The 27,532-nt window shown below is 41.8% G+C and overlaps 2 protein-coding genes across 3 annotated transcripts in view; one reads left to right on the forward strand and one right to left on the reverse strand.

Moving 5' to 3' along the window:
- Window positions 1-10,295, forward strand: part of LOC111962486 (ras association domain-containing protein 8-like) — a 30,221-nt gene extending 19,926 nt beyond the window's left edge. For both annotated transcript variants that reach the window (XM_023985605.2, XM_023985606.2), the window contains 4 exons: window positions 656-1,479; window positions 1,987-2,184; window positions 2,445-2,595; window positions 5,222-10,295. In XM_023985605.2, the coding sequence (XP_023841373.1) occupies window positions 656-1,479; window positions 1,987-2,184; window positions 2,445-2,595; window positions 5,222-5,337 (1,289 nt within the window). In that variant the 3' untranslated portion in view covers window positions 5,338-10,295. The remainder of the gene's footprint in view (window positions 1-655; window positions 1,480-1,986; window positions 2,185-2,444; window positions 2,596-5,221) is intronic.
- Window positions 10,296-15,551: 5,256 nt separating this feature from the next.
- LOC111962487 (class E basic helix-loop-helix protein 41-like) lies at window positions 15,552-18,428 on the reverse strand. Its single transcript, XM_023985607.2, has 5 exons — window positions 17,947-18,428; window positions 17,776-17,839; window positions 17,508-17,615; window positions 17,293-17,404; window positions 15,552-17,077 (listed from the first exon to the last, which is right to left on the reverse strand). Exons 1-5 carry the CDS (start codon window positions 18,006-18,008, stop codon window positions 16,122-16,124), a joined length of 1,302 nt encoding a protein of 433 aa, XP_023841375.1. The 5' UTR covers window positions 18,009-18,428; the 3' UTR covers window positions 15,552-16,121.
- Window positions 18,429-27,532: the final 9,104 nt, after the last annotated feature.

Raw genomic sequence — 27,532 nt, forward strand, 5'->3', positions numbered from 1 at the left:
CAACATCTCAAGAAATCAGTCAGGGAGTTAAAGCTTGGTCGCAAATGGGTCTTCCACGTGGACAATGACCCCAAGCATACTTCCAAAGTTGTGGCAAAATGGCTTAAGGACAACAAAGTTAAGGTGTTGAAGTGGCCATCACAAAGCCCTGACCTCAATCCTATAGAAAATGTGTGGGCAGAATTGAAAAAGCGCGTGTGAGCAAGAAGGCCTACAAACCTGACTCAGTTACACCAGCTCTTTCAGGAGGAATGGGACAAAATTCACCCAATTTATTGTGGGAAGCTTGTGGAAGGCTACCCAAAACATTTGACCCAAGTTAAACAATTTAAAGGCAATGCTACCAAATACTAATTGAGTGTATGTAAACTTCTGACCCACTGGGAATGTGATGAAAGAAATAAAAGCTGAAAGAAATAATTCTCTCTACTATTATTCTGACATTTCACATTTTAAAATAAAGTGGTGATCCTAACTGACTTAAGACAGGGAATTTTTACTAGGATTAAATGCCAGGAATTGTGAAAAACTGAGTTAAATTTTTATTTGGCTTAGGTGTATGTAAACTTCCGACTTCAATTGTAGGCTGAGAAGACATTCACAAAAACATACACAAAAAGCTGACATCTGAGCTTGTCTTATCTGTTTTTTCAAGGCCGCACTGGGCGCTATACCCTGGTGGAGCAATGGCGGGACACAGAGCGCCACCTGGCCCCCCACGAGAGCCCAGTGGCCTCCATCAACACCTGGGGTCAGTATGCCGGTGACGTCCAGCTGATCCTGCACCGCACAGGCCCCTCCCTGACTGAACGCTCCCCTTCCGAGGGGCCCCCGCTTCGGGGCCCGGAACGCGGTCTCCACCGGCAGAGCCTCCCCCCACTTGCCAAGCTCCGCCACCCCAGTGAGCGCTCCCTCCGCCGCCGTGAGCCACGCCGCAAGTCCCTCACCTTCTCCGGCAGGCCCTGGGGCCTCCGGGACATCCTGAGTGGGGGCCGGGCTTGGGAGGAGAGGGAGGCCGAGGCCAAACAACGTCTCCTACTCCAGGGGAACGGTGGGAACCAGAACCACCACCACCATGTAGCAGCCGAAGCGGTAGCCCCAGGGGGGGCAGTGTCCCCCGGCATGTGGGCCTGCCGCATGGATGACTTGGTCAGACTGGTGGGGCTCCAGAGAGAGACTCTGGGTGTGCTGGAGAAGAGGCTGGAGGCCTATGAGGCTGAGCTGCAGACCTGGGGTGGGGGTGGGGGAGAAGGAGGGGGAGAGGAGGCAAAGGAAGCGGGAGGGCTGGTGGAGGAGATAGTGAGGCTGGAGAGACGACTGAGGAAAAACGAAGTGGAGATGGAGGAGGAGGAGTTCTGGGCCAGTGAGCTGCAGATTGAGCAGGAGAGCGAGAGGCAGCTGGAGGACAGGCTTGAGGAGCTAACGGGACGTCTGCAGGGCGCTAAGGTCGACCTGGGGGACAGGATGGCTCTGGTACAGGTGGGTGGAGCACACCTCGGATTTATGACCCATGGGCATTAGTTAGATATGTACAAGTGACCTGGACACTATTATTGGTCACCTAAATTGTACGAAACTGCACTTGCACTTTTGTACTTTGTATAGTTTCTTTAATGATCTCGAGAATGATGTGCTCCTGATGGTGTTTAATGTCTGTTTTTATGTGGTGAAGCCAAGACACATTTTCACATTGCGTGGACAATAAAGTTTTTGTCATTCTAATTCTAATTCGAAATGTTACGATTTCTGTTGAATATTACATTGTTATAACCCCTTATCATTAAAGGTGTACAGGCACCTTGCATCACCATTTTAAAGAGAGACAATGCCTGTCCTTTCTCTGAATGTCTCTCTATGCACTTCCATCTGTATTTATAACAGACTACCTTCAAAACAGATGATGTGGCAAGGGTGCTGGGAAGCCTATCTTCTCCTAACCACCTCCTACTCCTATTGGTCTCAAACTAAAACCTGTCTTTGTGTCAGGGTGTGGAAGCGGGTCTCGAGGAGGAGCGTCTGCGGTGGGAAAGACAGGAGACTCAGAGGGTGAGCGAGGTGGAGGCCAGGGCGCAGTTGCTTAGGGCCCGCACGGAGCTCAAGACCCAGGACAGACAAGCCGTCCAGCTGGAGAGCAGCTGCAGAGCCGTGGACAGGTCCCTGAGCCAGAGTAGCAAGAGAATGCAGGTCAGACACATGCATTGACATGCACACACACACTGATGCATGACCGTACACATAAACAAATGCACATAGAGACACATATAGAGTGTTGAATGAACATACTGGTGGGCACACACACACCATGGGCAGATTGTTGGGGCATAACATGTAGCCCACCCACGCACCAGGAACAGATTACCAGTCAGTATGGCTGCAGATTATAGAAGTACAGATGGCAAAAAATATAGATTTATATCTTTGGACAATCTGTATCTCCACTCCAGAACATGCAGCATGAGCTGGAGCAGCTGACCAAGGAGCTGAGACAGGTCAACCTGCAGCAGTTCATCCAGCAGACTGGCACCAAGGTCACTGTGCTGCCAGCCGAGCCCAGTGAGGATGAGGAGGGGACTACCCACACCGGACAGGGCACAGGTAATTTACTTCAAATGAGCTAGATGTGTCGATCCTCTGTGTGGTTGCAGCCTCTTGCATTGCTCTAATCTGCAATATCTTTGGTTCTCACTACTGCTCGTGGTCATGTCATATTGCTGAGTCTCAGTTTATTCACCTTATTCATTGAAAGGCATAATAATCACATATTATGTGATTCATTGCTGATGAATTAAACACAACCAATAGCAAGCCTGTCCACACTGAACAAAGATAGGCAACTTCATGACATTGGCTATATCACTACCACTGTGCAGAAGGTGTATTTACATTTCATTTCCCTCGTCGGGTGACATATCTGTGGAGCAAAAAATACTGTAAACCTTTCAATTAAATCATGCTGCCATCACGCAAATTAAATCATGCTGATTCATTTAATGACCATTTTTGATGAAAATGTAACCTTTTCATTCTGCTCTTCACTGCTCTGTCTGCCAGGTCACTCAGTCAGTCCCACTAAGGCTTTTCTACAGCAGTTATCATTTTCTATGTGACGTCCCTCTGCCTGCTGAGAGAGGATTACTCGGCTACAGAGAGCAAGAGCGCGAGCGTGCATTTGTTTCGCCCCCTCCAGTGGAACTTATGGTCTCCATGCCAACGGCTGCCTAAATACGGCTGCTAGCCGCCACCTCAGCTCTCCCTCTCTCCCTCCATCATCATATCCCCCCATCACTCTCTCCTTCCATCTCATGCTCAGCCGTTTTTGTGATGGACTCAGTGGACTGTATCTTGCCTGCCAAGAGGCTAGGCTGGCCTGGCAGAGAGAACAGAGTTAGACAGAGAGCTAAGAACACTGTGAACACTGAGGCTTGTTAAAAGGCTTTGGGAGAGAACAAACTATTCAAGAGTCACCAGGTGGTCTTGGAAAACCTTTAAAGACCTTTGTATAAGACTTGAATTTGAAACGGGTTCTGAAGGTGTGTTTTAGTGCCTAATCAAATTGAATCAAATCAAATTTATTTATATAGCCCTTCTTACATCAGCTGATATCTCAAAGTGCTGTACAGAAACCCAGCCTAAAACCCCAAACAGCAAGCAATGCAGGTGTAGAAGCACGGTGGCTAGGAAAAACTCCCTAGAAAGGCCAAAACCTAGGAAGAAACCTAGAGAGGAACCAGGCTATGAGGGGTGGCCAGTCCTCTTCTGGCTGTGCCGGGTGGAGATTATAACAGAACATGGCCAAGATGTTTCAAGTATGTTCATAAATGACCAGCATGGTCAAATAATAATAATCACAAGTAGTTGAATCAAATGTTATTTGTTATGTGCTGAATACAACAGTTGTAGACCTTACCGGTGAATGCTTACTTACAAGCCCTTATCCAACATGCAGTTTTAAGAAAATAGAGTTAAGAAATATTTACTAAATACATCAAAGTAAAAAAAAATATATAAAATAACTGACACAATAAAATAACAAATATGAGGCTATATACAGGGGGTACCGGTACTGTGTCAAAGCGGGGGTACAGGTTAGTCGAGATCATTTGTACATGTAGGTAGGGGTAAAGTGACTAATAATAATTAGTGAGTAGCAGCACTGTAAAACAAACGGGGGGGTGTCAATGTAAATAGTCTGGGTGGCCATTTGATTATTGTTCAGCAGTCTCATGGCTTGGGGGTAGAAGCTGTTAGGAGCCTTTTGGACCTAGACTTGGCTCTCCGGTACCGCTTGCCGTGCGGTAGCAGAGAGAACAGTCTATGACTTGGGTGACTGGAGTCTTTGACAATTTTTTGGCTATATATACTAGGCTACCTTCTGACACCGCCTAGTTATATGGTCCTGGATGGCAGGTAGCCTAGTGGTTAGAGCGTTGGGCCAGTAACCGAAAGGTTGCTCGATCGAGAGCTGACAAGGTAAAAATCTGTCGTTCTGCCCCTGAACAAGGCAGTTAACCCACTGTTCCCCCGGTAGGCCGTCATTGTAAATAAGAATTTGTTCTTAACTGACTTGCCTAGTTAAATAAAGGTTAAATAAAAAATAAAATACGCACTACCCTCTGTAGCGCCTTACGGTTGGATGCTGAGCAGTTGCCATACCATGCGGTGATGCAACCGGGCAGGATGCTCTCGATGGTGCAGCTGTAGTGTTCCATGTTAGAGACTGTAAAAAGACTGTGGTTTTATGCACTAAACCAGACCTTTTTAAAATATCCTCTATATCAACCCAGACAGCAGCACACCTTTAAATCCCCCCTCACCCAATTGTTTTTCCAGATCACTTTTCCAAATAATTATTTATAACTGTATATCCATGTGCTTATCATTACTTACCATTACCTCATGTGAATTTATATTAGTAGTCATGCTAATGGTTTTCAATTATGTAAAGTCATTCGTTTAATGTTCATGTCCTTCTAATAACCTAGCAGGACATGTGTGTTGAATCAGTTAGAGCCCTCCATGTTTGGCCATTGAATCAACTGCTATGGCTGGTGTCCTGCATGGTTCAATGCTGACACCGTGTGGTCAGACCTGGTAATGCATGGAGGAACTCACATTTAAATCTGAGAAGTAGATTTGAAGGTAACAAATATCTAAAGCAAAATAAAGTAACAAATTATCTCTCTCTCTTTATTTATTTTTTCTCTATCTCTCTCTCTTTCAGACTTGGTTCCTCTGTCCGGTTCCCTGAAGCGTCCAGTTTCCTCGATGCCCGGTCACCTTCGGGTCCTGCAAAGCCCGCTGACATCTGGCTTGAACCCAGAAGGGATCTACGTGTAAGAGGACAGAGGACACAGAGGGGGATGTCTATGTTCCCTGCCAGCTGGCCCCCTCACTACCAACCTAAAGGTAGCCTGCTTGGTAGTCTGGTCCCAAAACGGTTGTCTTTAGCCAACTCCTCTCCTATTCACTCCTAGTCAGGAGTTGGTTATATACAGATCTGGGATAAGAAAAGTTCAAGGATGTAATAGCACGTCCAAGTAAAGGATACTTCAGTAACACTCTCCTGTCATGGTTAAAAGGATCTACACTTACACAGAGGATATGGCTAGAGGCCATTGTGTACAAGCACTCCTAGTCTCCCACATGGGACAACACATGATGATGATTGCTCCAACGATGAAGGGAAGACTATGGGTAACCTACCTGACTGCAGGATGGGGCACTTAGCTTGGATGAACAGACAGAGATACACTGAGTGTAGAAAACATTAGGAACACCTGCTCTTTCCATGACATAGACTTATCAGGTGAATCCAGGTGAAAGCTATGACCCCTTATTGATGTCACTTGTTAAATCCACTTCAATTAGTGTTGATGAAGGGGAGGAGACAGGTTAAAGAAGGATTTTTAAGCCTTGAGGCAATTGAGACATGGATTGTATATGTGTCCCATTCAGAGGGTGAATGGGCAAGACAAAAGATGTAAGTGCCTTTGAACGGAACGGGCTATGGTAGGGGACAGGCACACCGGTTTGGGCATGTCAAGAACTGCAATGTTGCTGGGTTTTTCATGCTGAACAGTTTCCAGTCTGTATCAAGAATCGTCCACAACCCAAATGATATCCAGCCAACCTGACACAACTATGGGAAGCATTGGAGTCAACATGGGCCAGCCACATCTTGTAGAGTCCATGCCCTGACGAATTAGGCTGTTCTGAGGGAAAAAGGGGTGCAACTCAATGTTAGTAAGGTGTTCCTAATGTTTGGTACACTCGGTGTAGTTGAAATGGACAATATGGCAACAGACATAAGAACCATGTGTCATAGCCCAAATGGTTGCCTATCTATGGAAACCTTGTGACTAAAAGTGATGCGTCATTATCATCATCATCATTATCATCATCATCACCGTTTTCATCCCTTTAAAGTGCAATTACTTTACTTTCATTTAAATGAATTAAGCTGTAATGTAGCTACATTTGGACGGCATTGAGTCATGGATGAGATGTCCATACGGTGGCCCTAGGGGGAAAAGTAGCTTTTCATGGATTTCTGTTTCTGAAGCATTTATACTGTGTATTTATCATATCAAACTTTGACCCTCAGCTCACATCAACCAACATGCAGACTGTTTCTGCTCTGTTCTGATTTTCATTATATACTAGGCACAGTACAACATACAGCCAGTGGTTCAAGGTTTTGTTACTGAAGAAAGGATAGATGGTAACCTATGTGTCCATAAGTGTTAATATGTCAATTATTGTCAATGCATATTTCATATACAGTGCCTTCGGAAAGTATTCAGACTCCTTTACTTTTTCAAAATGTTGTTACGTTACAGGCTTATTCTAAATGGATTAAATAAAACCTTTTCCTCAGCAATCTACACACAACACCCCATGACGACAAAGCAAAAACAGGTTTTGAGAAATGTTTGTAAATGTATTAAGTATAAAAACAGAAATACCTTATTTACATAAGTATTCAGACCCTTTGCTATGAGACTCAAAATTGAGCTCAGGTGCATCCTGTTTCCATTGATCATCCTTGAGATGTTTCTACAACTTGATTGGAATCCACCTGAGGTAAATTCAATTGATTGGACATGATTTGGAAAGGTACACAGCTGTCTATTTAAGGTCCCACAGTTGACAGTGCATATCAGAGCAAAAACCAAGCCATGAGGTCGAAGGAATTGACCGCAGAGCTCCGAGACCGGATTGTGTCGAGGCACAGATCTGGGGAAGGGTACCAAAACATTTCTGCAGCATTTCTGCAGCATCCCCAGGAACACAGTGGCCTCCATTAATCTTATCAAATTAAATTGTATTTGTCAAATGTGCCGAATACAGCAGGTGTAGACCTTACAGTGAAACGCTTACTTAAAAGTCCTTAACCAACAATGTAGTTTTAAGAAAATACCCCCCCCCCCAAAAAAAAAGTAAGCTAAAAAAAGCTAACAAATAATTAAAGAGCAGCAGTAAAATAACAATAGCGAGGCTATATACAGCAGGTACCGGTACAGAGTCAATGTGCGGGGACACCGGATAGTCGAGGTAATTGAGGTAATATGTACATGTATGTAGAGTTATTAAAGTGACTATGCTTAGATAATAACAGAGAGTAGCAGCAGCATAGAAGAGGGAGGCAATGCAAATAGTCTGGGTATCCATTTGATTAGATGTTCAGGAGTCTTATGGCTTGGGGGTAGAAGCTGTTTAGAAGCCTCTTTGACCTAGACTTGCCACTTGCCGTGCGGTAGCAGAGAGAACAGTCTATAACTAGGGTGTCTGGAGTCTTTGACAAAAAAAAATCTGAAATGGAAGAAGTTTGGAACCAGCAAGACTCTTCCTAGAGCTGGCCGCCCAGCCAAGCTGAGCAATCGGGGGAGAAGGGCCTTGGTCAGGGAGGTGACCAGGAACCCGATGGTCACTCTGACAGAGCTCCAGAGATCCTCTGTGGAGATGGGAGAGCCTTCGAGAAGGACAACTATCTCTGCAGCACTCCACCAATCAGGCCTTAATGGTAGAGTGGCCAGACGTAAGCCACTCACTCCTAAGTCAGGATCGAGGCAAAGATGAACGGAGAAAAGTACAGAGAGATCCTTGATGAAAACCTGCTCCAGAGCACTCAGGACCTCAGACTGGGGTGAAGGTTCACCTTCACAACTACCCTAAGCACACAGCCAAGACAACACAGGAGTGGATTCGGTACAAGTCTCTGAATGTCCTTGAGTGGCCCAGCCAGAGCCCAGACTTGAACCCGATCAAATATCTTTGGAGAGACCTGAAAATAGCTGTGCAGCGACACTCCCCATCCAACCTGAAAGAGCTTGAAAGGATATGCAGAGAGGAATGGGAGAAACTCCCCAAATACAGGGGTGCCAAGCTTGTAGTGTCATATCCAAGAAGACACGAGCCTGTAATTGCCGCCAAAGGTGCTTCAACAAAGTATTGAGTAAAGGGTCTGAATACTTATGTAAATGTAATATTTCATTTTTTTTTTTTATATATATAAATTAGCAAAAGTTTCTAAAAACTTGTTTTTGCTTTGTCATTATGAGGTATTGTGTGTAGATTGATGATTTTTTTAAATTTAAGAATAAGGCTGTAATGTAACAATGTGGAAAAGGTCAAGGGGTCTGAATAATTTCCGAATGCACTGTATGTGATATGACAACTGATCTATTCACTTATTGAAATGGTAGAATACTGTAGATAGTATAAAGCTTGGTCACTATTCACATGTATTTCCATTGCTGAGGAAGAAGCAGAACTTTGGCAACTGTGTATGTACTTTACGCAATATTGTTAATGCAACAGTATTGAATAAACCGCCAGTGTTAGTTTTCTCTTTTATCTTGCTCTGACAATATGACTATGCTACTATGCCAAAATGTGTAAGCATATTCATCTGTAAAGAAATGGGACCAAAGATTAGAGATCTTATTGCATCTGTTTGGTTTTCCAAATAGCCATATCTGAATACTTATTTAAAGCTAAGTGACAGTAAGTCGACTTTTGTAAGATCCTAAGAGGGAGTGGTTTGCCTCAATTGAGAGATATGCAACACTGATATAAAAGATCAAACTGATCTTAGATCAACACTCCTACTCTGAGACACGTTTATGAATACAGGCCCTGGGACCAGGCTAGAGTAGCAGTGCTGCTCTAAGATCAGTTTGACCTTTTATATCATAATGAATACGATTATATGGCCAGAGAGGACCTGGTCCTAGATCATGACCCCTAATCTGAGAAGATTTGTGGATAATGGCCCAGACCAGTTTTTCCTGTCTTGCCAATTCCTTGGCATGACAATGACCAGAGGAGTTGCCAAAACAGCACAAACTGATCTGGAACCAGGCTAATGCAATACATCACTAATACACCACTGACTAAGGGCTTGATTCAATTCGTAGCACTGAAGACCTGCACTATGGAGCGATTGAAATTGAAAGGCAATGTTCCCGTGTTTGTGGAGACTGCATTTACATTAAACGCTGCATATGTCATCTCAACCTTTCAATCGCGCTATAAGGCGGACCTTCAGTGCTACTGATTGAATCGAGCCCTAAAATCTGATAAAACAACACTCCATTTTAGTTTCTGCATTAAAGAAGAAATTAACCAATTGTTGTTGTACACAATATCATAATTGCCTTCAATATACAGAATGCCTCTCATTGGTTTTGATAAACAAATAGTTCACTGCTACTCATCTTTTAATAAGTTCTTAACAAGTGCCTTATACTCATGCTTATTTCTACATATATACAAATAATGTAAAGCTTTACCAGGAATTATTCCAACAATGACCCTGCTCTGTTCTAGCCTGGTCCCAGATGTGTTTGTGCGGTCTTGCTAACTCCTATAGTCATTGTTCCGCCAGTGACCACATGAGTTGGCAAGACAGCGCATACAGATCTGGGACCAGGCTAGCTGTGTTCATTGTGTGAGTAAGATGTTTATGGAAGAAACAGGTGGTTCGACATTTGTTTCTGATAGATTTGATTACAGCCTATATACTTACCATGGTTTTAGCATTCATTTTCCACCTAAGGTAAAGTAGGTGGCTCTATCGCTGTAAAAATAACACTTGTATGTTTCCATAGGTTGTTTTGGTCAGTGTTTACAATTTGATGTCTTGTGCATTCCCATGTTAAGAAATCAACTGTACATAGCTACATGTTTTATTTTCCTGCCTTAATTCACAGAAAATTGTTGAGAGATGTATGGATACAATTGGCTGCTGATGTGACATGGATTGCATGATTATAATAAAACGATATGACACATTTTTTGTCATCTTATATGAAGTCATACATGAGTCTTATATTCTATTAAATTATAATTGAAAGGGGGACAGGCCATAGGAAGAGTACACCGGCGAAATGTGCCCTCATCACACTACCATGCTGGCTCAGATATTTCCTTTTCACATTGTCCTTTCCAGCACGGTGCAAGCAACTATGGTGGATGTGTAAACAGGCCAGCTCAGAACAACTTGGTTTGGTTTGGTTGGACTCGCCTCAGTTTGGCTCAGTAGTGTGAAAAGCCCTATGAAAGAAATGGGAGTTATCTGGTTTATGAAGAATGTACTTGGTGATGGAGAGGGCAACCGTGTTGTCAGTATCACCACTAGATGGTGCTATCCGTCCAATAATCACAGACTAAGAACTGGATGGCTCTAGTGGTTCTAGGTGAGTGACTGGAAATAATTGCATTATAATAACCTAGTGGATTGTTTTTAAACTATTAGCAACCATAAAAATACTTCAGGCAACTTGAATGTTCAATCAGACTGATTTATAATTTCAAACTCATATCTGGTTTATGAAAATGTTTACACTGAGTTGTAATTATAAAAGTCAGTGAGGTTGACTTGATTAGATTAAATTGACTTAATATACATTCTACAGTTGTTTACCCGTCTAATCTGTTGGTCTATTAGATACTTCCAATAGTATCCTGCATTCTGGTGGCAACGGTGTAAAGCAGAAGCTTTAGTCTTCTACATCTGCATTGCTTGTTGTTTGGGGTTTTCGGCTGCTGATGTAAAAGAAATGGCTATATAAATACATTTGATTGATTGATAGTCAAACAGAAATTGTTGCGCTTCACCAGTGAGGGGGGGAAATGTTGCTGTTCAGAATATTTTAACTACAAGACTACTTTTGCATGACTATGCAGAGCATTACAGATACTGGGAACTAAGGCTGTTTCTGTGACTGAACTTGACTAAAACAGAAGTAAGACTAGAAATCAGCTTATTACTCTCTGATTCAAATAGCTGAAAACTTTGTTATCAACTAGTCTCACAAGTCAGGCAATTAAAAAAAATATATTAAACATACCTAACTATCCAAACAGAAACAGAAATGTCATGTTAAAGATCAAACATAGGTATCAACCACCTGTATTTGGTCGATATCAAAATGTGCAATAGGTGACATTTGCATTGATGCCTGTGTTCAGAAATAACAAAGGGGCTAGGGCTGGTCTTTGTCACTAGGCCTACTAAAAGGTGTTATTAGGAACATAGCCCTTTTGTCCTTTACACTGGAGTTGATCTTGCCGAAGCAGCACACAAGTAGTGAAAAAACGTCAGAGTGGGTGCAACTGTAAGCATACTTCATCATTCTCTTATCACATGACACATATCACATGAGCTAAGCCTTAGATGTCTGTAGGGGAGAGTGGGGTAAGTTGAGCCAAAGGGTTTAAATTGAGCCACCTTTGTTTCTAGGAAACCATGCAACAACAAAAAATTATTTGTCCAAATATTTAGGAAAATGGTTTCATGAATTCTGTCAAAGAAGAAAGCACATGGTAAAAGTGGTAAACAAGTTAGGTCGAAAAAGATATTTTCACCAAGTCAAATGAATTTATTATGTTAGAGGTTTCATGATGCTTGTATGATGCTTGTTAAAATATGCTAAAAAGTATTAAAAGACAAAAAAGTGATTGTGTTGAATTGTGTTTGGGAAATACAGATAGACATGATAAACAAAGGTAGTGGTAATATTTCATTCAGTACAGAAATGTGTAGGCGGCTTAACTTACCCTGTCCTGCAGCTCAACCTACCCTATACCTGGTGTAAGTTGTGCCAAGAGACCACTTTTTTTGGACACGCTATGTTTTCAAAACTAATGTTGATATGAATTCTGTCTATTTCCAGGGATACGCAACTACCTGAAATATATGTAGATATTTTTGTGAGAAGGAATACTACAGTTGAAGTCGGAAGTTTACATACACTTAGGTTGGAGTCATTAAAACTTGTTTTTCTACCACTCCACAAATTTCTTGTTAACAAACTATAGTTTTGGCAAGTCGGTTAGGACATCTACTTTGTGCATGACTCAAGCCATTTTTCCAACAATTGTTTACAGACAGATTATTTCACTTATAGTTCACTGTATCACAATTCCAGTAGGTCAGAAGTTTACATACACCAAGTTGACTGTGCCTTTAAACAGCTTGGAAAATTCCAGAAAATTATGTCATGGCTTCAGAAGATTCTGATAGGCTAACCGACATCATTTGAGTCAATTGGAGGTGTACCTGAGGATGTATTTCAAGGCCTACCTTCAAGCTCAGTGCCTCTTTGCTTGACATCATGGGAAAATCAAAAGAAATCAGCCAAGACCTCAGAAAAAGATTAACGTACTTTGGTGCGAAAAGTGCAAATCAATCCCAGAACAACAGCAAAGGACCTTGTGAAGATACTGGAGTAAACAGGTACCAAAGCATCTATATCCACAGTAAAACGAGTCCTATATCGACATAACCTGAAAGGCCGCTCAGCAAGTAAGAAGCCACTGCTCCAAAACCACCATAAAAAAGCCAGACTACGGTTTGCAACTGCACATGGGGACAAAGATCGTACTTTTTGGAGAAATGTCCTCTGGTCTGATGAAACAAAAATAGAACTGTTTGGCCCTAATGACCATCGTTATGTTTGGAGGAAGAAGGGGGAGGCTTGTTAGCCGAAGAACACCATCCCAACCGTGAAGCACGGGGGTGGCAGCATCATGTTGTGGGGGTGCTTTGCTGCAGGAGGGACTGGTGCACTTCACAAAATAGATGGCATCATAAGGAGGAAAATTGTGTGGATATATTGAAACAACATCTCAAGACATCAGTCAGGAAGTTAAAGCTTGGTCGCAAATGGGTCTTCCAAATGGACAATGACCCCAAGCATACTTCCAAAAGTTGTGGCAAAATGGCTTAAGGACAACAAAGTCAAGGTATTGGAGTTGGCATCACAAAGCCCTGACCTCAATCTTATAGAAAATTTGTGGGCATAACTGAAAAGCGTGTGCGAGCAAGGAGGCCTACAAACCTGACTCAGTTACAACAGCTTTGTCAGGAGGAATGGGACAAAATTCACCCAACTTATTGTGGGAAGCTTGTGGAAGGCTACCCGAAACGTTTGACCCAAGTTATACAATTTAAAGGCAATGCTACCAAATACTAATTGAGTGTATGTAAACTTCTGATCCATTGGGAATGTGATGAAAGAATTAAAAGCTGAAATAAATCATACTCTCTACTATTATTCTGACATTTCACATTCTTAAAATAAAGTGGTGATCCTAATATCCTAATATTTACTAGGATTAAATGTCAGGAATTGTGAAAAACTGAGTTTAAATGTATTTGGCTAACGTGTATGTAAACTTCCGACTTCAATTGTATATTTTCCTTGACAGAGTGATGCTGAATGTAAAAAATGGCTGAACTTACCCCTCTCTCCCCTACATTCCACAGTAGCAGTACATATCAGCCTGAGGACTTACAGTATCAGGGTGTGCAGTATCACTTCCTATTCACACCACTTGTTTTTGGAGACCTAGTTAACTTAACGGTAGGTGATTTTTATCACCCAGAGCCGATAAGTCCAATAGTGGACATGGTCAACTAAATGGGGGTATGGCTACCATAAAGCTATGTATGTAGAGGTAGGGAGACCTTGTCAGTACCTTAGAGGGATAGTTAATTCCTTTGAAGTTGAAGTTACTATTTTGTACTGTAACGTGTTTGAACTACAGAGAGACAATCATTGTAATGTTTGTGATCATCTTTAGCACAGGTGTCAAACTCATTCCACGGAGGGCTGAGTGTCTGTGGGTTTTCAAAAACCTGCAGACAGTAGGCCCTCCATGGAATGAGTTTGACACCTCTGATCTATAGCATGCCTCCTATCAATTAAATCATTTGATATAGCTATGTCTAAGAAGGAAAACATCCATTTCGTGGCAAAAAAACTAAACAATGAGGCATCCGAATAGTTTTTGGTCTGATATTTATTTTACAACTTGTCAGCAATAATTTACAACATTATATGTGTAAAGCATTAACGAAATGTGCAACAATTTCTCAGTTCAATCTTTTTGTTGTTGTTGTTGTTCTACCTTTCTTCTATAACATTGACATCGGACATATATTCCATAGTATATTCACAAAACTATTTACACACACATGCCACTTTTAATGACAGTTGAAAACATAATGGATTTGAGGCAAGAGCTGCTGAACAGAAGCAAAAAATAAACAATATTGGATATGCAAATCAAATCTAGTCACTCACACAAGAAACTCAAACATGATAAACATCACAATTGCAGGAATACATCTCTCAAGAAATAAAAGGATTGTACATTTTAAAAGGACATTTATCAGAACTTTTGGTCACCGGACCAAAGTTACCTCCAACTACATACACCTAATCTGAATGTAAGTTTGTGTATGTATTAGAATGTGATACTAGAGCTTCTTCTTCATTCAGGGGCGGAGTATAAGTTGTTTCATGTAGCTTTATAAATACAATAAGACGTATAACCCAAAATTAATTATGATTTGTGGCTTATGTTTATTCAAAAACACTAGAAAGCCTCGTGATCTGTAGTAGCCTAGTATCTTGTTCTTCAAACACATACACAGTCTATACAGTCTGGCGTAAAGTTTCTGCCCTCTAGTTTATTGATTTTCTTCAAGAAAATTTTATTTAAAAAAATACATACAGTGATGGACTACAATAGTTGGAAAGTAAGTGTTGGGAAGGAACGGGGAGATTTTTCAAAGGCAGAAACAAGTGCACTTTATCTCTGAAACTTCCAGAGCTAAGAAAAACAAAGGTAGTTACATTCAATATCAAAGTTCATGCCTAGTATAATTTTGCTGGAGGTTTAGCTGACTGGTCACGGGGTGTCCCATTATGTGTGCAGAGATGCCAACCAATCAGGGATATAATTGTCAATTGTCATAAAACAGCATCTTCCAATGACGTGCTTCCTTTCAATATTATGCGAAATATCAGCAGTCAGCAAAATGTATCTGAGGGGGTTACTGCAAATTCCAAAAGACTAAATAAACAAATCCAAATGTGTTGGCATGGAGAGGGAGTTACATAATATGAAGTAAATCATTTGTCCAGTTAGGGCTTATCTATGATCCAGGGTGGACATCTCGGTTTGAGGTACCTAAGTAACTTTCTCAAGCACTTTATACAGAGGCCCATTTAGTGCATAAACAAGGACATGGATCAAATCACACCTATCACAATTAGTCATACTGTACAGTCAGAGTCAGAAATGTTGACCTGCAATGTTGACCTCGGCGTAGGTCAGTTACAACATCCTACATCCAAAGTCACTAGCTGATTGGGGATCAGAGGGCAATATTGCTTATAAGCAGATTGTTTGTCTTGATGTTTTGGCACTGATATTCGCAGTTTTAAAGGTTGTGTTAATGGAAAAACTCCAGCTCAATATAACCTATGATTTTAGTAATAACAGACGTGTACATGTTGTTAGTGTCAATCACTGTCGATTAACATTCAGATTATTCTCGCATTAAGTGCAAAAGGCACACACTGTCACAACTTCCCCCTGCTTGGCCAAGATACAGGAGAAATTTAACTGTGAAACTTGTCTCGAAACTCCTATATCAATAAAAATCTATCGAAAATACGAAAATAAGGTAAAACCAAACAGCTGTCGGAGAATCGTAAACAACATAGGCTTAAAATGCAGAATGCACATCAATTTAACACATACACAGTTAAATTAGCCAGTTTTTACAAGAAAGAAAACAAAATCTCAAAATGTCACCTTAATTATGTACTGTCATTTTCATTGTCTGGGGAGTCATCCCCTAATTCCTTATCATAATCATCATCGTCATCTTCATCATTCTCAAGATTGTCTTCCCTCTCATCAGGTGAGCCCGGCTCCACCACGTTTGACATGTCACTGTCGTCGGAGGGAGAGTCCTTGGAGTCGGAACCGAATCCAGAGATCTTCTCTGTCGACATGCGGGAAAAAACACCGGCTGTTGCGGCCGCAGCTGCCGACGCATGTGAGTTGAGGCCGGGGTATAACCAGTGAAACTGAGATGAGATCGTCGTCGCTGCTGCTGCTGGGTACACAAACTTCTCCAGGTTACTTTTGTCAAATAGAGGCATGTAGGACGCTGCCGCCGAGGGGTTTATGAAGTAAAAGGGCATGCAAAAGGGAGTCTGCTGTCCCACACCAGTTATTCCCATCAACGAATTCATAAAGACCAGATCAGGTCTGGTGGTCGCGTCTGCGCTTGTCGTGCAGTTTCCAGCCCAGTTCATCTTTGTTTTTTTGGCAGCGCGGTCATCCTCGAACTCCTGCTTTATCTTTACTGCCTTGGGCCCCTGCAGTTTGCTCCGGTCACATCCTTTCTTCCCATCATTCTTTTCCGCCTCACCCCCGTATCCACTGTCTGTGTCTGTGTCATTCTCGTTAAGCTCTCCATGGCTCCTCTGTATGACTGATACGCGGTCATGTCCGGCTTGGCTGTCTGGTTTTTGGCCATCGCGGTCGAGCGCGTCTCTGACAGGTAGCTGGGGATGGAGCAGTGGCTCAGGCTGAAACTGCGCCGAGACTTTGTGCAAGTGGCTGATGAGCTGCGCGCACCGCTGCTCGCATGTATTCCAGTTCTCCAACTTGTTTAGGTACTGCAGGACCTCTTTGGCACACGCTTGGAACCCCGAGTGGAACGCATCCAAATCAGCGCGAATGGGCATTTTCATCAATAGATCCCCTGGAAAACATGCATTTAAAGTTATAAATGACAACTTCATTGACTGAATTAAATTGTACCTAATTGTGAGAATGCAACCATATTCAATTTGATGGCTACAATAACTTTTACGCATAGCCTATCCAAAACTAAAGAAGACAAAATAGAGAATTCATAAACTCTAGCCTATCATGAAACTTTGAATAGTCATTGGAGGTTATGCAACAACAACTTACCATTCTGAAAAGCCATAATCGTCTGGTGCTGCTGCTCAGTGACTGCAGTCAAAGCGTTTAAATGCTTCAAAGTTAACTCAAGAACAACTGCTTTCTCCAAATGCCCGAGCGTCTGAGTGGAAAACACGAGATCAGATAACTCAACAATCATTCATCAAAACAATAAAAAACAATACATTTCATATGCAAATCACTTCTTAATCGCAAAAGCTTACCGTCAGTTTGAGATGTTCGGGTAACAAATCCTTTAACTGTCCGATACACTCATTGATTCTGTCTCTCCTCTTCTTCTCTATCAATCGGTGTGGTAACTTGTACGCGTCCTGGGAATGAAAAGATACATTTGATTACGACCACAGAAACAAATGATAGCATTAGATCAAATCTACAACAAGTACAACACAGTCAAGACACTTATCCTACAAGGACGTTTTACCTATCAGACATTTATTGATCTACAAACAAGATAAAACGCGCGCATACCTTGCCATCTTCGCGCTTCAGCCCTCTTTTCGATTTACACATGTAGAGTGAGGAGTATTCCACCCTGACAAAATGAAAAGGGCAGGTTAGTTACATAGTTATAAACGTACAAATGGTGTACATCTAATAGTTAATGGACATACTGTTCTAAAAATGAAATAATTAGATTACCCTAAGAAATCAGCATGATCCATAAATTGCCTGTCCTGCAGACGCGGTATTTTTTCATCCATAACTTGTCTCTTGTTGGTATTCCTCTTTGTCTTTACAATGTGTATTATTCCAAAACCAGCAGGCAGAGAAGCTTTTGGGAAGATGTTGCACGGCGAGTGTTCTGAATAGTGCTGCACTTTAGAATGATGTCTAGTTTCCTGAACTGCCACTTTGCGAGTCGTTTGTACGAGAGCGCACAGCGCACAGCGCACGCGCGACTCCGGTCGGAACAGCTCCAACTCACGTGTAAACTGCACCAGCACGAAGTCCGGTAATTAAGACCTTTGCTATTCCTGGTCTACGCGACAGCCCGTTTCTATGGCAATGCAAACTTGGACCGTATCTAATTCATGTTATTCTATTGGATTTAACATGTATATAGTGAAGAAACTGAAATAAGAGTTGATTATATTATGCGCCGGTGAATATGCTCATTCCCATTGACCACATAAAGGTGAATGTGAAGCAAATGCGGCATGCACATAGGCACACCGTAAAGTAGGCGTTGTGCGTATGTATGCGTGCGTGCGTGGAAGGAGCGGGTGTGTAAGGAGAGGGTGCGCAAGGAGCGCGCACACACACACAAACACAAACATCCTGCGGGCGAGGTCCTCATCCCTTCTCGTTCTCGCACCAGTAGTCACTCAACCTCCAGCTGCCCTGAGGTGCGTTTTCAGTAACAATGGCTCTGGCTGTGTGCTCAAACACGTGCGCCGCAGTTCCTTATGCCAGCCCCCTGTCAAGTTGAAAACAATATAAATAGAATCATGAACATGGCCCATTTGAGAAGAGAAACAATTACTATGAACAAAAATATAAATGCAACATGTAAAGTGTTGGTCCCATGTTTCATGAGCTGAAATAAAATATCCCATAATACAATAAAATGCCATCCTAAAATGTGTAGTTTTGTCACACAACACAGTGCCACAGATGTCTCAAGTTTGAGGAAGTGTGCAATTGGCATGCTGACTGCAGGAATGTCCCCCAGAGCTGTTGCCAGAAAGTGTAATGTTAATTTCTCTACCATAAGCCGCCTCCAACGTTGTTTTAGAGAATTTGGCAGTATGTCTAACCGGCTTCATAACCACAGACCACATATATGGCGTTGTGTGGGCAAGCGGTTGCTGATGTGAACGTTGTGAACAGAGTGCCCCATAGTGGTTGTGGGGTTATGTTATGGGTAGGCATAAGCTACGGACAACGAAGACAATTTAATTTTATCGATGGCAATTTGAATGCACAGGATACAGTGAGGAGATCCTGAGACCCATTGTCGTACCATTCATCCGCCGTCATCACCTCATGTTTCAGCATGATAATGTTGCAAGGTTCTGAACACAATTCTTCCATGGCCTGCACTCACCATGCATGTCACCCATTGAGCATGTTTGGGATGGTCAGGATCGACGTGTACGACAGCGTGTTCCAGTTCCTGGCAATATCCAGCAACTTTGCACAGCCATTGAAGAAGAGTGGAACAACATTCCACAGGCCTGATCAGCTCTATGTGAAGGACATGTGTCGTGCTGCATGAGGCAAATGTTGGTCACACCAGATACTAACTGGTTTTCTGATCCACACCCCTACTTTTATTTTAAGGTACACTACATGACTTAAAGTATGTGGACACCTGCTCGTCGTACATCTCATTTCAAAATCATGGGCATTAATATGGAGTTGGTCCCATTTGCTGCTATAACAGCCTCCACTCTTCTGGGAAGGCTTTCCTCTAGATGTTGGAACATTGTTGCAGGTACTTGCTTCCATTCAGCCGTAAGACAATTAGTGAGGTCAAACACTGATGTTAGGCGATTAGGCCTGGCTCGCAGTCTGCGCTTCAATTCATCCCAAAGGTGTTCGATGGGGTTGAGGTCAGGGCTCTGTGCAGGCCAGTCTAGTTCTTCCACACCAATCTCAACAAAACATTTCTGTATGGACTTTGATTTGTGCACGGGGGCATTGTCATGCTGAAACAGGAAAGGGCCTTCCCCAAACTGTTGCCAGAAAGTTGGAAGCACAGAATTGTTGAAAATGTCATTGTATGCTATAGCGTTAAGATTTCCCTTCACTGGAACTAAGGGACCTAGCCCGAACCATGAAAAACAGCCCCAGACCATTATTCCCCCTCCACCAAACTTTACAGATGGCATTATGCATTGGGGCAGGTAGCGTTCTCCTGGCATCCGCCAAACCCAGATTCGTTCGTCGGACTGCCAGATGGTGAAACATGATTCATCACTCCAGATAATATTTTCACTGCTCCAGAGTCCAATGGAGGCCAGCTTTACACCAGTCCAGCCGACACTAGGCATTGCTCCTGGTGATCTTAGGCTTGTGTGCGGGTGCTTGGCCATGGATACCCATTTCATGAAGCTCCCGAAGAATAGTTATTGTGCTGACCTTTGCTTCGAGGCAGTTTGGAACTCGATAGTCAGTGTTACAACCCGAGGACAGATCATTTTTACACACTACACGCTTTAGCACTCGACGGTCCCGTTCTGTGAGCTTGTGTGGCCTACCACTTCGTGGCTGAGCTGTTGTTGCTTCTAGACGTTTCCACTTCACAATAAAAGCATTTATATTTGACTGGGGCAGCTCTAGCAGGACAGACATTTGACGAACTGACTTGTTGGAAYGGTGACATCCTATGACGGTGCCACATTGAACATCACTGAGCTCTTCACTAAGGCCATTCTGCTGCCAATGTTCGTCTATGGAGATTACATGGCTGTGTGTTCGATTTTATACACCAGTCAGCAACGGGTGTGGCTGAAATAGTCAAATCCACTAATTTGAAGGGTTGTCCACATACTTTTGTATATATAGTGTATCTGTGACCAATATATGCATATCTGTATTCCCAGTCATGTGAAATCCATAGATTAGGGACTAATGAATTTATTGAAATAAATGATCTGTAACTTTTTTTTTGTATGTTGCTTTAATATTTCTGTTCAATATATATGTGTTAACTTATGTGTGCATGGCTATTGAAACCAGTGGCGTAGGATGCACTCCCTCAGCACTGAAGCTACTTTTTCTTCTTCTTTTGGATAACGTTTTTTGTTGTTTAGGAAAACAGAACTTCTTGCAATTCTTGCTAACAGAAAATCTTGCTGTTTTAAAGCTAATTTCCTGCAATTCTACACATTTTGCCCTGGGGCAGAGAAAAAAAGTGCAGTTTTATATTTAATATCATGCTATACATTTTGCCATGGAGGCTGAGAGAAAATATTGCAGTTTTGAAGCTAATTTCCTGCTATTCTACACAGGTTGAGATTTTGCAGTTTTAAAGAGAGCTTATTTTTTGGAGAGTTGGGGCACCCCTAAAGCTCGGAGGGCTCCCGCGTTGTGTGGGCTGTGGGGGAGCGTCATATGCCACTGGTGACAATAGAAATACATGCATAAGTTAACACATATAATGTAGGCCTACACTTCTGAATGTATTTATTTTGACAGTGAAGCTAAAACTTTTCAATTTGTCTCTTTACTCCACCATTTTGGATTTGTGAACACATGTTTTATGATGCGACAGTACAGAATGTTTTATTTATTTATTTGAGGGTATTTCGGTGGCCAGCCAGATGCCTGACAACAAAGATCAATGATGACTACATCCTCACATGAAGAGTTTAATTCCAAAATGCTATATATTCATTTTCAGAAATGTTGGTAAATTAAGTTTAATCTATTAAAGAAATTATGCAAGAGATTTTTATGTTTTCTCACTATCTAATCATGGCATGGGGTTGTTCAATTATTCAGACCACTAGACTTTTTACACATTTTGTTACGTTACAGCTTTATTCTAAAATTTATTAAATAAATGTTTTTCCTCATCAATCTACACATAATACCCCATAATGACAAAGCAAAAACAGGTGTATAGAAAATTTAGCAAATGTATTACAAAAGAAAACTGAAATACTTTATTTACATAAGAATTCAGACCCTTTGCTTTGAGACTCGAAATTGAGTTCAGGTGCATCCTGTTTCTACAACTTGATCGGAGTCCACCTGTGGTTAATTCAAATTGATTGGACATGATTTGGAAAGGCACACACCGACTATATAAGGTCCCACAGTTGACAGTGCATGTCAGAGCAAAAACCAAGGTATGAGGTCGAAGGAATTGTCCATAGAGCTCCGAGACAGGATTGTGTCGAGGCACAGATCTGGGGAAGAGTACCAAAAAATGTCTGCAGCATTGTAGGTCCCCAAGAACACAGTGGCCTCCATCATTCTTAAAAGGAAGAAGTTTGGAACCACCAAGACTCTTCCTAGAGCTGCTCTTCCTAGAGCAGGGAGGTGACCAAGAACCCGATGGTCACTCTGGCAGAGCTCCATAGTTCCTTCCAGAAGGACAACCATCTCTGCAGCCTTTGTGGTAGAGTGGCCAGACGGAAGCCACTCCTCAGTAAAAGGCACATGACAGCCCGTTTGGAGTTTGCCAAAAGGCACCTAAAGGATTCTCAGACCATGGCCTGAATGCCAAGCGTCATGTCTGGAGGAAACCTGGCACCATCCATACTCGTTGCCAAACCCACTGGCTCCGGGTCATCTACAAGTCTTTGCTAGGTAAAGCCCCGCCTTATCTCAGCTCACTGGTCACCAGAGCAGCACCCACCCGTAGCACACGCTCCAGCAGGTATATCTCACTGGTCACCCCTAAAGCCAATTCCTCCTTCGGCCGCCTTTCCTTCCAGTTCTCTGCTGCCAATGACTGGAACGTACTGAAAAAATTACTGAAGCTGGAGACACATATCTCCCTCACTAGCTTTAAGCACCAGCTGTCAGAGCAGCTCACAGATCACTACACCTGTACATGTACATAGCCCATCTGTAAATAGCCCATCCAACTACCTCATCCCCATACTGTATTTATTTATTTATCTTGCTCCTTTGCACCCCAGTATCTCTACTTGCACATTCATCTTCTGCACATCTACCATTCCAGTGTTTAATTGCTATAATGTAATTACTTTGCCACCATGGCCTATTTATTGCCTTACCTCCCTTATCTTACCTCATTTGCATACACTGTATATAGACTTTTTCTACTGTATTATTGACTGTATGTTTGTTTATTCCATGTGTAACTCTGTGTTGTTGTATGTGTCAAACTGCTTTGCTTTATCTTGGCCAGGTCGCAGTTGTAAATGAGAACTTGTTCTCAACTAGCCTACCTGGTTAAATAAAGGTGAAATAAAAAATAAAATAAATAAAATCCCTACGGTGAAGCATGGTGGTGGCAGTATCATGCTGTGGAGATGTTTTTCAGCGGCCAGGACTGAGAGCCTAGTCAAGATCGAGGGAAAGATGAATGGAGCAAAGTACAGAGATCCTTGATGAAAACCTGCTCCAGAGTGCCCAGAACCTCAGATTGGGGCGAAGGTTCACCTTCCAACAACACAACGACCCTAAGCACACAGCCAAGACAACGCAGGAGTGGCTTCAGGACAAGTCTCTGAATGTCATTGAGTGGTCCAGCCAGAGCCCGGACTTGAACCCGATCGAACATCTCTGGAGAGACGCTTCCCATCCAACCTGACAGAGCTTGAGAGGATCTGCAGAGAAGAATGGGAGAAACTCCCCAAATACAGGTGTGCCAAGCTTGTAGTGTCATACCCAAGAAGATTCGAGGCTGTAATCACTGCGAAAGGTGCTTCAACAAAGTACTGAGTAACGGCTCTGAATACTTATATAAATGTGATATTTCAGTKGTTTTTTAAATACATTTGCGAACATTTCTAAAAACCTGTTTTTGCTTTGTCATTATGAGGTATTGTGTGTAGATTTTACGAYGGGGGAAAAAAACAATTTAATCCATTTTAGAAAAGGCTGTAATGTAAAAAAATGTGGAAAAAGTCAAGGGGTCTGAATACTTTCCGAAAGTACTGTATCACAGTCAAATATACAGGATACGAACATTCCATTCCAGCTAAACAAGGGATATATAGCGTTATGCAAAAAAAACACATTTTTATACACATCTAAAATCTATGAATACAAAATCTGAGAACAGTAATATTTTACACCACATGAAGGAACCCATAAGCAATCATTTCTCATGAAATGACACGAAAGTAAAACATTGGTGGATGTAGTGTTTTTTAAATAAACTCCATATATGTTTGCTTATAATCATATTATGATTAATTAGCCTGCTCTTGCTTACACATAACTTAAAAAGGMCTGAATTAAAAGTCTACCAGTGTTTTCTATTTATAGGCCTCAGGCCTCAGGAACTAAAAATCCAATCTTGAACTTGCTAAACTGCTGAATTTCACTCTCTGTACCCAAAGTAGCAGATGTCTCACTGTTCAGTTGAAAATTTTATCAGGTTCATATCAACCAATGTCTGTAACGATTCATGTATACGTAATTCAAAATGACTATATAATGTTGAGGAATAATTTGCCCTTTGTGCCTTTTRAACATGCCTTGGCTTTTTTATCCTCTGATGCTATAAGCTTTTGTATTTTCACTTGARCACTTGGAGCGGCAGGTAGCATTGGACTAGTAACCGAAAGGTTGCTAGATCGAATCCCTGTGCTGACAAGGTAAAAATCTGTGGTTCTGGCAGGCCGTCATTGAAAATATGAATTTGTTCTTAACTGACTTGCCTAGTTAAATAAAGGTAATAAAGTACCCCAAAGCTCTGTATTACAACTTTGACTGGATCCTGGAAGTCAAGTCTCCTCCTTCAACCTTTTCAAAGTCAACTTGCTAAATTATCACTCACAGTATTGTCATACATATCTGTATACTGCTTAGAAATAAATGCACTTTACATACCCTCATTTGAAGGTGTCAAGTATTTAGACAAATTCACTTATACAGTATGTGTATTCAAGTAGTCAAAAGTTMAGTATTTMGTCCTATATTCCTAGCATGCAATGACTACATSAAGCTTGTGACTCTACAAACTTGTTGGATGCATTTGCAGTTTTATTTGGTTGTGTTTCAGAGTTTTGTTTGCCCAATAGGAACTGAATGGTGAATAATGTCATTTTGGAGTCACTTTTATTGTAAATAAGAATAGAATATGTTTCTGAACACTTCTTCATTAATGTGGATGCTACCATGATTACGTATAATCATGAATGAATCCTAAATAATGATGACTGAGAAAGCTCTGAATAATGATAACTGAGAAAGACTCTGAGAGCCTAAGGCAAAATATTATGTGATCAGATTAGATAAAATTGAGCTCTCTGGCCTGAATGCAAAGCACTWTGTCTGGAGAATATCAGGCATAGCTCATCACTCGTATAAAACCATCCCTACCGTGAAGCATGGTGGTAACAGCATCATGCTATGGGAATGCTTTTCAGTGGCAGGTACTGGGAGACTGGTAAGCGTAGAGGGAACAATGAATGGAGCCAAATACAGGCAAATCCTTGATGAGAACCTGCTTCAGAGTACAAACAACCMTAGACTGGTGCGAAGATTTACGTTCCAACAGGACACTGATCCCAAGCATATTGCAAAAGCAACGCTGGAATAGCTTCAGAACAAGAATGTGCAAGTCCTTGAGTGGCCCAGCCAAAACCCAGACTTGAATCCCATTGAAAATCTGTGGAAAGACTTGAAGATTGCTGTTCCCCATKTAATTTAGCAGAGCTTGAGAAAATCTGCAAGGCAGAATAAGAGAAAATCCCCAAATCCAGATGTGCAAAGCTCATACTGACATACCCAAGACTACTCAAAGCTGTTATTGCCACCAAAGGTGCTTCTACAAAGTATTGAATCAGGGGTGTGAATACTTACAGTACCAGTCAAAGGTTTGGACACACCTACTCATTCAAGGGTTTTTCTTTATTTTAACTATTTTCTACATTGTAGGATAGTAGTGAAGACATCAAACTATGAAATAACACATATGGAATCCTGTAGTAACCAACAAAGTGTTAAACAAATCAAAATATATTTTACATTTTAGATTCTTCAAAGTAGCCACATTTTGCATTGATGACAGTTTTGCACACTCTTGGCATTCTCTCAACCAGCTTCATGAGGTAGTCACCACCCATGCATTTCAATTAACAGGTGTGCCTTGTTAAAAGTTAATTTGTGGAATTTCTTTCAGTCAAAGCGGATTGAAATTGTTTGCTGTGATAATACTGAGGCCCATAGGATATTTCCAGGTTACCATGTAACCTGACAAGATAAAAATACAGGATTCCAGTAATAGGCTTTAGGGCCGAGAGTTTTTCCTGGCCATGTCACATGATGTCTGGTCCTAATAATATTGGTTCTCATTACCAGTACTATAGATCATGCTGCAGAGTGGTTGACAGATGAAGCCATATGCTACACTCAGGTGGCCAAGAGCAATATGGTGACAGGCATGCAGGGGACTGTCAGTCTCACACCACACCACTTGCCAACCTCCCTGTTCGACTAGTGTAGAACCAGTGTACCAACACTAGGAACCCCTGGAGAGAGCAGAGGAGTCCTGCAGGCTTGCTTGCTGCTCAACGTCTGAGAGCATATTCACTGAAAATAAAATATTGTGCTAGTTCTACTTTTAACAGATCAGGCAAATATTAGGCAAATTATCAACTTTTTGAATATTTCCAGCATGAGGTCTTTTTATGCATAATATATTGAACTTTTAGTGTTTCACAAACACTAATATATTAAATCCAACATAAAAACATGGCTTAGATCCAATTCAATTATAATGATTCCAAACTCTTATTAAACATTACATTTACTTAATCTTTCTAATTATTCACTTTCAGTGATCGTGTCTTAATATTAACAATGTTTTATGCATTTGACCATTTGCCATTTTAACCCACATTAGCAGACATTATTGTGCACAGCACTCAATCCGTGCTTCTACACCTGCATTGCTTGCTGTTTGGGGTTTTAGGCTGGGTTTCTGTACAGCACTTTGTGACATCAGCGGATGTAAGCTGATGATTGATTCCACCAGCAGCAGTTGGAGGTAGAACTCCACACACAGCAATATGCTGCATTTGCCTCTGTTATTAAGAGTGTTGATGGTGGGAATGGGTGGTATAATCACTGAACATCAATTTGCCTGACAGTTTTGATATCCATTCATCATGATCCATTACACCTCAGGACAACAAGATGCTTAATACTAAAATATAATTTTATTTCCTCAATCATGCATACAACATTGTCTAACAGTATCAAAGTCGATATTTTGAATGTCTCGGAATCGTCAAAAACAGAGCCACGTGGCAAGCATTGAGGTATAAAATGGACCGCCTATATCCGGGTTGCATCCAGTTTACACATCCCAACTTCACATGCACACTAGCAGTCAGTGTGCACAGGGAGCAGCGTGAGCAGCGATGTCATCACACCATCCAAAAACATGGCAGACATTGGATGAATATAAAATAATATATTGGGCTGCGATTAATGGGAAAAAAATAGGCCTCAGCAAAAACTATTACAAAAATTCAGTGGATGTTTTGTGGAAGGGGCCTCTGGGTTTAGTGGTCCTATGGGGGGAGGGGCTACTGAACCTTCTTTCTTGCGGTTCTTCTGTACCTCA

This window comes from Salvelinus sp. IW2-2015, linkage group LG4q.1:29 (assembly GCF_002910315.2).
Source record: "Salvelinus sp. IW2-2015 linkage group LG4q.1:29, ASM291031v2, whole genome shotgun sequence".
NCBI lineage: Eukaryota > Metazoa > Chordata > Actinopteri > Salmoniformes > Salmonidae > Salvelinus > Salvelinus sp. IW2-2015.

What these genes read in the sequence shown, in the direction of transcription:
- LOC111962487 (XM_023985607.2), bottom strand. Translation starts at nt 18,008, where the DNA reads ATGGATGAAAAAATACCGCGTCTGCAGGACAGGCAATTTATGGATCAT. An exon ending in GATCATGCTGATTTCTTAGG is followed by an intron (nt 17,840 to 17,946) that starts GTAATCTAATTA and finishes TCATTTTGTCAG; the next exon opens with GGTGGAATACTCCTCACTCT. An exon ending in TGAAGCGCGAAGATGGCAAG is followed by an intron (nt 17,616 to 17,775) that starts GTATGCGCGCGT and finishes TTTCATTCCCAG; the next exon opens with GACGCGTACAAGTTACCACA.